This window comes from Sceloporus undulatus, chromosome 4, assembly GCF_019175285.1.
Source record: "Sceloporus undulatus isolate JIND9_A2432 ecotype Alabama chromosome 4, SceUnd_v1.1, whole genome shotgun sequence".
Taxonomy (NCBI): domain Eukaryota; kingdom Metazoa; phylum Chordata; class Lepidosauria; order Squamata; family Phrynosomatidae; genus Sceloporus; species Sceloporus undulatus.
Window position 1 is genome coordinate 212,625,614 of NC_056525.1, and position 10,158 is coordinate 212,635,771.

At 41.2% G+C, this 10,158-nt stretch overlaps 1 protein-coding gene across 1 annotated transcript in view; it reads right to left on the bottom strand.

The window, feature by feature from the left end:
* Positions 1-2,882: 2,882 nt before the first annotated feature.
* IMPA1 (inositol monophosphatase 1) overlaps positions 2,883-10,158 on the bottom strand; it is a 14,760-nt gene continuing 7,484 nt past the window's right edge. The window contains exons 7-9 of the mRNA XM_042465286.1: positions 8,248-8,356; positions 7,483-7,634; positions 2,883-5,296 (exon numbers count right to left, since the gene is read on the bottom strand). Of these exons, the coding sequence (XP_042321220.1) occupies positions 5,178-5,296; positions 7,483-7,634; positions 8,248-8,356 (380 nt within the window). The 3' untranslated portion in view covers positions 2,883-5,177. The remainder of the gene's footprint in view (positions 5,297-7,482; positions 7,635-8,247; positions 8,357-10,158) is intronic.

Here is a 10,158-nt window from a genome sequence, read left to right on the forward strand (position 1 = left end):
TCAGCCAGTGGTAATAGTTCAGAATGTGGAAAAGTGGATGGAGGGACCCACACAGAGCTCATGGGCTGTGTGCTATCCGTCCCAATCTACTGATCAAAAGTAGCTTTTCTTGCATTTCATTCCTTTCCTAGCCCTTACATAGAGATGCCTTTTGCCTGCAAAACATGCTAATCAGTGGTTCTGATTAGTTTTCTTACAAAGCGAGAACCAAGCATTTTATTTAATTAATATAAGGAAGTCACAAATTGTGTGGATCTAATCCGGCATATGATGATGATGCTTGTTGTTGTTGTTGTTGTTAATATTATTTGTGAGCCACCTTGGGTCCCTTTCTGAGAGAAAGGCAGCATAACAACAAAATAATAAATGAATAAATAATTGTAGTTGATGCTTATGAGATAGAAAGGGTTAATTCTGCAGTTAGCATATAGAATTGCTTGTGGAGTTCTCTGTGTGGCTCTCGCATGTCTAATCTTTGCACTAAGCCCTTTTCCAAAGCAACTCTTCAAGGACAGGGAAGGGAGGTGGTACCAGCAAGTCCTATGCACAGCGGGATTAAAATCATGATTATCAGTCAACTTTGGGTGGGAAAAGATGTGGGCCTCTTAAATAAGATTAGAAGAGTGAGAATGATGTGTCCATCATTTTACTTAGGCACGCTCTTGATTTAGTGACAAAGAAGGTCAAACCATTGCTTTCCTTTATGTGCCAATTTTAAAAATTATATTTGTAAAATATTTGGTCATGTCTGCATATGAAACCTGTGGAGGAAAAATAGGTTTGACATGTTATGTGGAAGCAGAGCAATACATAAAGATTCAGTGTTGGCTAATCAGGGGTAACTATAGGCCAAGTCAACTTATAGACAGGAAGGAACAATACTGGCTGTGAAAAACTGCTATCACTGAAGAAACATAAACTTCCCAGAACAACTCTTGATCACCATCTGATGGCCAAGCTACACACAACGTTCACCAAATGAACACAGTAAAGGGCTCATCCAGACTAAAAAGTCTGAGATTTATTGTTGTTCTTTGTGATTTTGTGTATGTGTGTGTTATGTGTCGCCAAGTCATTTCCGACTTATGGCAACCTCTGATTATACTGGGAGCTGATAGAAAATATTATGGGATAAACAAAACATGCATGGATCACTGACATACAACTGAAAAGAACAGGAACAAAATCTAGGACTTTGGCCCCACACAGACAGGTCAAAATAAAGCTGCTTCGGGTCACTTTGGAAGTATGCTGTTTAAATGATGCATGCGTCCTAAGAGTCTGGAAGCCGCGCCAAAGCCACGATTCAGTCCTAAGGACTGGTGCGCAGCTTTGGTGCAGCTTCCAGACTCTTAGGACTCATGTATCATTTAAACAGCATACCTCCAAAGTGACCCTTTGTTTTTTTAATCAGTTTGCCTGCTTTGACACATATTTTTTTAAAATACACATGGCTTCCAAGTCAAAGCCATAGTAGCCTTAGAACAGTTGAGAAGAATGGGGGAATCTTAACACTTCCCTAACAAAAAATTATCAGAGGCTATATGCATTTCAAAGGCAGCTCCAAGAGGCATTAGGGGAAAACAGCCATATACGATTGGTTTTAGAATCCTTCCTTCTATCCCTACCACCCAAAGTTGTTCTTAACATTGCTGAAAATGAAGGTGTGTGCCAGCTGTAATATGGGGTAGAGCAAGGAAACCTGCTTCACAGATATTGCTGGATATTTCTACAGGAGACCTGTATGTGTTCCATAGAGTGTAGTTGGTGTGATGGCGAGGACATTGCTCTCCAGAAAAAATTTTCTTCAGTCCTCAAATTTCTAGCATTTGAGTGAGGCACTGAAATCAACGTACACTTAGAATTCTTATGGTTGCTGTGTTCACAGTTCCTTATGGTTGCTGTGTTCACAGCTCGTCACGCACTGAACGGCGGTGGCCCTTCCATACGGCCGCCGCCATGAGGACGTCACGGCCGCGCCACCTCTAGACGGGGCGGCGCGGACGTGACGTCCTTGCTCCGCGCCAGGGCGCTTAGTGCGCCCTGAACATGGAGCAGGAAGGAGCTCCGTTTCGGAGCTCCTTCCTGGTTTAGTCTGTTGGGCGCAGCCTTCAGACGGCTGTGCCCAGCGGACTAAAAGAGAAAGGGGCCAAGCGGCCCCTTTCTCCTTCTCCCCGCCACCGCGGGGTGTCCTTGGGGCTTGAAGCCCCAGGGACACCCCTTTTCAGGCTGCGGGGAAGCGGCGTTTTGCTGCTTCCCCGCAGCAAGAAAAGCGGCGGATCGGGGCCTCAGCAGCTGCTGCTCTGCACACTGAGGCCCCGATACACTGGGGAAAGGGGCGCCCCAAATGGGCGGTCTATAACCCGCCTATGTTTACTGAAGGATAGTGCCCTCCTGTTCTTTGCTGCAGCCAGTGAATGTCTTAGGCTGGCTCTAGTGAATTGGTTATTTGGTCTCAAGTTGTCAGGACACCCATATTTAATAAAAGCCACTTACATTCTTTGGGATTGGATGGAAATTGTAGATTTAGCAATCCAAAATAATGTCTTGCAGGTGTCACCTTATAGCCCACTACAAAATGTGGGAAATCCAGAGGTAGAACACTCATGATCTGTACAACCTTTGATAATTTTTTAACACTTTGGTGCAATATATTATTATTTTGGTAAGAGGCAAAGTGTATGTCCATGCTTATCAAAATGGTGGTCCATGAAATGATGCTGATCCAAGAACCATTCTGCCAGTGAGGAAAGAAACAGTTGTATCCAGTGGGTGCAAATCTGGTACTAGACCTTGAAACATTAGGGGAAAAAATAGCCGGTCCTACAGTAATAATAATAATAATAATAATAATAATAGGATTTATTTATATGTTGCCCAATCACTGAGAATCCAGACGGCTTACAACAGAGGGGATAATAGATGGTTCCCTGCCCTCAGGCTTACAATCTAAAAAGACACAACACAAAAGGAGAAGGGAATGGTGGTGGAGGTGGTGGTGGTAGATAGATAGCCTGTGAAGCATTGGTGCACGTGAAAAGCCATATAGCATAAAGTATACCGCACACAAGAGAGAGTACTGGCATTATCTGGCCTGTCAACAGCAGCAAATGTATGGAGACGAGAAGATACAACTGAAAAGGAAAAGTTTGCTTTATAAAGTGACAAGCATATTACAGTAGTGTATCAGCATAATAGTAGGAGAAATAAACATTCTAATTTGGTGAACTGAGTCCCTCTACTGGTTGAAGGTTAACCACTGCACACCTACAGGTAGTAATTTACTCAGTTAAAGGCATTTTTAGGAAGTTATTTAAGAGCTGCAGTAAAAAAAAAAAGACGTAATACCCCTTTTCCAAAATATTAAAGAGAAGCAAGTTTAACCCTCCCCTTGTTTGTTCATACTGCCAAAGTGATGGGTTGCACAAAGTTGTATATAACACACACACCATGGATTTTGTATATTTTCCTTTATTCTTTTTAAAAAATTGTACACTTGTCAAACGTATCTTATTTGAACTGTTTTTAAGGAATTAATGAATGTGGCATGATCCATTATATTCAGACTGGATATACAGTTTTAGAGACTGATAGTTAAAACTAACTAAACAGAAATGGGAGCAGATCCTAATACTCCACTGTCACCTTTTCTTGCAGAATTGATTCAGAATGATGCCTATAAGGTATGCATTTTAAACATTTTAAAAGAGTGTCTATGAGTTTCAGCCACCTACTCGGTGTGTGGTTGTATTTAGGGACAAACAACAGCTGCAACAAAAATGTCTCCGGAAATCCACTGCAATTTGTTGCTGGGGTACTGTCTCATGCAATGTAAGGTTCCAGGTCATTTTAAAAATTATATACTTTTGTTTAAAAAAAAAGGAGGGTAAAGAAAAGAAAAAAGGAAGAAAACACCTCCCCCCCCCATGAATACCACTCAGATGGGAGACCACAAATGACTAACACATGCTATGTTTCAGAAGCTCTGGATCTTGGTTTTGTTTTCTTTTTTTGGGTGGAGAACTCTTGAAATATCTTGTGAGTATATATGCAAGGTTAGGCTGGCCCCCTCCCTGCTTTCTTTTTGCCAGCAGGCAAAGATATCTTTATTCAAGCGGGCTTTTAATATATAATCCTGTCAAGGAGGCTTTTATACGACAAGGTGTTGCTTTAGATGTTTTTTAACTTCTGTACGTTTTTATGTCATTTAATACTGCTTTTAGATGGCTGATTTTAATTGTTTTTAATTTTATGAGCCACCTTGGGTTCCTTTCTGGGAGAAAAGTGGCATAGAAATTAAAATAAATAAATACATAAATAAATAGGAATTCTCAATATATTGGAATTCTCATTGGGGAATCACAAAATTGTTCTTAAATTCTACTGATCTTCATACACGAGATTAAAATAAATATTTTACTCTATCAGTTACAAATGTGCATTTGGTACTGTGGATTTGCCAGGATGGTATCTAGTTTACTCTTCAGATTACAAAAGCAAGTCTCTGCAATTGTGGGTTTGTAACCTTACATTTTATTTTCTCTTGTTAACAATATTTCTGGACTTTTCCCAATCTCTTTCTCTCTTAAAGTATTCAGCCATGAAATACATGTGGTCCTCTAGATGCAGTTTCATGGCAGCCCTAGTAAAGATAACCAATGGTTAGAAATCACTGGCATTACAATCCAACATCTGCAGGGGCACTTGCTCTCTATTCTTGTTTTAAGAATTGTGTGGGGTTTTTCAGCATGTACAGAAAAGAACACATACAATATTCAATGTGTACATAGGTTCAATAATCTTGCTGTGAAATGTACTAAGGCTGAACTATGAAGAAACTACATGGTACATATACATACAAAATATTAAATCCTGAGATAAAATAATCTTTCCCTAATTTCCATAATATTTTTTTCAGAAACTGAAAATCACAACACTTAAAAAAAATTTTTCCGAATGTCCATGTGGCATTTGTAAAGAGAAAAGAAATTTTCAGAAGCTTTGAAAGTGGCAGGGATTTAAAGTTCAGGCTTTGAAATGTCAGGGGTTTTTATACGTGTCCCATGCTTGCCTGCTACACTACTCAAGTGCAAAGGGTAGGGTTTCTTCTCACAGAAAGCTCTTTTGAAATATTCAGACCAGCTGACAAGAATCACATAGAGGATGCAATTAAGACACTAATTTGTTGCATCATCCCGTTGCAATGGAATGACCTGAATCTCTTTGGCAATTCGCTCTGCCAGTGCTTGACTATTTGCAGCAATTATTCTTCTTGACATCAAATCGAATGGCCCTCCTAGAAAAAGAAAAGGGAAAAAGTAGTGCAATTAGTTTGCTGCCTTTGATCTGACTTATTATGAAACCAAGACAGTAGTGGTTGTGTCTGGCCATGTCCTCTCACTCATACAAAAAGAGTGGAGTGATTATCACGGAATCCCGCTTTCTTTTATTGAAAATGTGCTCAGGGAAATTAAAACCAGAAGTGAGCATTCTATGATTTTCAGTTTTAAACAAAACTGGAGGAAAAACACATTTTTAGGTAAGGTGTGGCTTACAGTGGGTCTAGGGATCTGTCTCCCAGATCCTCATGTTAAAAGCTAGATTTTAACAAGGCATATTAAACACCAATGTGACCCATGCTGACATAAAGACACCGATGTACATTAAAAGCAGAAGCATCTTGAATGTTCAAAAACACAATGGCCTCATTTTTGGGGCATGCTAAACCAGAATTCCAGAAAATTCTGGCTTACCATGAGTGACTGCCAAACAAAACACGATACAAGTACTAAGCCTTGCCACAAACCAAGATGCCAACTCTGCTCACACATTTATCCAGAAAATTTATACAGATCAAAAGATCTAATGGCATCACCCACAATATTAGGGGGACCTTCATGTGCTCATCCTCCAATGTGATTTATCCCATACTATGTCATCAGTGCCCATCAGCACTCTACATAGGGCAAACAGGCCAGTCCTTGTGCGAGAGGATAAATGGACATAAATCAGACATTAGGAATGGGAATACACAAAAACTGGTGGCAGAACATTTCAATTTCCCTGGGCATTCCATCTCAGACCCCAGAACAGCAGTCCTTGAACAAAAGAACTACAAAGGTAGATTGGCAAGAGAAACAGCAGAATTGTAGTTCATCCACGATAATAGCTTCTTGGCACACAACACTCACTTCAACACTATCTGACCCCATCCTCATGGGGGCATCCTACACTCATCTATTCTCTTACAATGCCTTCATTCACAAGCAACCATTGTTAAAACTGGGCTTGTCACTTCATTTCCAAACACAATGGATTTTGAATTCAAATTGACATTCTCACACACCTAGGGCATATATAAGTCTGTCCCTGACTTATCATTACACCAAATGCATCTGAGGAAGTAGACTTAAGTCTAAGAAAGCTCATGCTGCCAACTTTTTTCTTTAGTTAGTCTCAAAGGTGTTACAAGATCTGTCTACATACCTGCTAGTTGCTTTTGTTTGCCCATCCTCAGGGAATTCAGTTAGCCTCTGTTTTCCCTTTGTTAGAAGGGGAAAAACCACATGGTTTCTTTCAAAGATATAGCCATGTTAGTCTGTAGAATCAGTATGTAGAGAGATCTTGTAGCACCTTTGAGACTAACTGAAAGAAAGAAGTTGGCAGCAAGATCTCTCTATATGGTTTCTTGTTCATGGTGGCTACCAATATACACCCTTCAAAGAAGCCAGCTTTGGGACTTATGTACCCGGATCTACATTGTTCTGTTTTGTCCTGTTTTATCCCTGAATGAATTCTCTGGAATAATAAATATAGGTCCCCCCTAATCTTATTACAAATATTCAGAGTAATTATTCCACTAGTACCCATAGACTAGCCCATAAAATATTCTTACACAAGTGACAAAACAAGTCTGCTTCTCCAGTTAGTGGAGGGGAGCAAAGCTAGAGCAAGTAGACTGTGTGCACTAAGGTGGCGGTCATTTATGGTAAGCCAGGATTCTTTCGAGTTCTGGCTTATTACTGTGTCTAAACATGGCTAAAATTCATGCTTTCAGTAATAAGGAAAAGCAAATGGTAAACTAATACACTAGCTGTACTAACTTGGTATATTTTTTCTGACCAAAAAAAATGGCAATTCAGCAGGAATTAGTGAATGCAATTTAGTAGAAATGAGATGTATAGCCATCCCACTGAGTAGAACAAAGTTAAATGCTCACCTACCATTGCATAGATTAGGCCGAAGATTGCCAAAGTTTGATCTTCCAGGCGTTTTGGTCTTCAATTCCCAGAATTCCTAACTGTAGGCCTACCTCGGGCTTTTGTGAGGTGACATGCAAAACACCTGGAGGACCAAACTTCAGGAACCACTGGATTAGGCTCTTTCAGTAATTGGCAGTTTTTAAATTGCACAGAGCAAATAGCTTTCTTTAAGTGAAGAAAACAACATGGAACTAGTCTTATGTTTTTTGACACATTTTACCTGAGACGTCTAGCAGCACACCGCCTGCTTCAGTAATGATAATTCCAGCTCCTGCCATATCCCAGCAATGAATTCCCATCTCATAATAGGCATCTGCTCCTCCTGTTGCCACCAGGCACATATTTACAGCTGCTGTCCCAACTGCTCTGATCCTAAAACAGATAATTTATATTGCTTGCAATGAATTAAAACCCCTAGTGTCTTACATTTAGATATTCAGAATAATCAGTAGTTCTTTGAATTGGGTTGAATTTAAGTCCTTGAATTCAATGCAACCTGAGTGCAGCTAGCTTTTAATCCCAATCCAATATCACTATGCTATTTTTCTTACTAGCACACTGCTGCATCATATCTTTCCTCCTTTTTATCCGAATTATGCAGCAGGTGGTAGTAGTGCAGTCCTCTAAGGACTCCATCCCTTTCCCCTAGATTTGGCTTCTGAGACCATTGTTTTTCCAGTGAAGACTGCTGTGGGGTGAGAGAGGCTTTTATTTCCCCCACGTCCACAACTTCTCAACCTCAGCAAGTAGTGAGATTACCGTATATACTCGACTATAAGTCGACCTCATGTATAAGATGAACGCAGATTTGGGGGCCAGAATTATGGATTGTGATATGACGCCTAGGTAAGTCAAGGGTAAAAGTTACATGCAACAAAGAACTTACAAAATTGTTACAATCATGCGCCAATTCTATTAACTGAAACAATTCTTTCAAGGAGAGTGCTACAGATGAGACAAAAGAAAAGCAAGAAAAATGCTATACCCATGAACAGGAATGCTGAGGAGTCTTTGCATGTTGGAAAGAACTGTTTTTATAACTTCTGGATCACGGTTGGATCCCAGTTCCGACACTAAGAGTGCTTTTGTAATATCTGCAAAAAGATAGGCAGAGAGAAGTCTGTTACTCACATTTACCTATTACATTCATTCACATGTGGTCAGTAGAGATGAAAACAATTTTTTCTAAAAAAGCATTAACACAATAGATTGCACACGCACACAAAAAAACTATTTGAATATAATAACTTGGTGGTGTTGGTATGTGGGTTCCCCATATAGACCTATCAGATTTTACACAAAAGCAATACAGTGTGCCCTCCCCATACGTAAGGGATCCTTTCTGGACACACACACCCCTGGTGCAGGTGGAAAAGAGCATATGGTCAAGCCCCAAAGAAAATAATGGGGCACGTTCTCACGATGCTGCGTGTTTGCGGCAGCACAGGTATGCGCCCCATTACTTCTACCGAGGCTTGCCTTCCATATAAGCTCAAAGCTGTGAAAGGCAAGCCCACCTATGAGGAGGGCTGATTGTATTTGGTTCTTAAAAACGAATACATTTTTATTCAGGCATACATATGCTTTTGTGAGTTATAGCCGAGTCTGCAAATGTTTATGTCCTAACAAAATGACCCCATAACACTCTTTTGATTTTGCAGCAGTAGACTAAAATAAGTAATTATTAATTTAGATTGTAATAATAATAATAATAATAATTTGTTTTATTTATATACCGCTATTCCAAAGATCATAGCGGTGAACAGCAAGTAAGCTAATTTTCCCCCAACAGTCTGGGTACTCATTTTAGTGACCTCGGAAGGATGCAAGCCTGAGTCGAGCTTGGGCCCTTTTGCTGGTCTTGAATTCGCAACCTTGTAGTTTTGAGTGAATGGCTGCAGTACAGGCATTAGGAACTGCCTAAATAAAAATAATAATTGTAAGCTGCTGCTCTGATAACCTTTAGGGCTGAAGAGCGGGGTACAAATACCATAATAAAAAATAAAAAAGTGGCCTTCAACAAACCTATGACCTAAGAAGATCTGATTAGTATAAGGTTGATGAAATAGGTTCTAAATAAAGGCCAATCTTATTATACCATACTCTAGGAAGTAATTACAAACGAACTCAAAGTGGTGCACATGAATGTCCCATTCACACCTGCTTTATCCTCACAACATCCCTAAATTAGGACACAGAGTGTGCTACAAGGTCAAAGTCATAGCAGAACAGGATCTTGAATCAGGATCTTCCAAATTCCAGTCTAACACTCTAAACTATTACACTACATTAACTCCTGGTTATGGTCCACAAGTCTTGGGGAAATCTACCATGGTGTCTTGCTCTGAATGGGTATGAAAATATCCTCACCACATTTTGTCCATATGAGTTATCTACTTGCCAGGATCATGCTTTGGGAAACCTGTTCCAAATGTCTGCAACAAAGAGTTCTCTTTGCTCTGCACCAGGGGTAGGCAACCTTTTTGAGCCGGGGGCCGGGTTGCTTTCCCTCAGGCGACTGGGGGGCCGGGGGCGGAGCTTCCACCCTCGAGGGGCGGGGCCACATGATGGGGGCGGAGCTTCAACCCTCCAGGAGCCAGGCCTCCCCATCTTTGCCGGCCCCGTCAGAGGCCGGCAGAAAAGCCGGTGGGGGCCACCAGCACTGGAGGACTCCTCCTCTTTGCTGGCCCCTAACAGGGCCCCAGGCCCTGTCAGAGGCTGGCAAAAAAGCCGGTGGGAGCCGCCAGCACTGGAGGACTCCAAGAGACCCCCTGCCGTTGCTGGAGTCCTCTTGGAGGACTCCAGGGATGGCAGCGGGCCCCTAAGAGACCCCCTGCCGCCGCCGGAGACCTCTTGGAGGACTCCAGGGATGGCAGTGGGCCCCTAAGAGACCCCC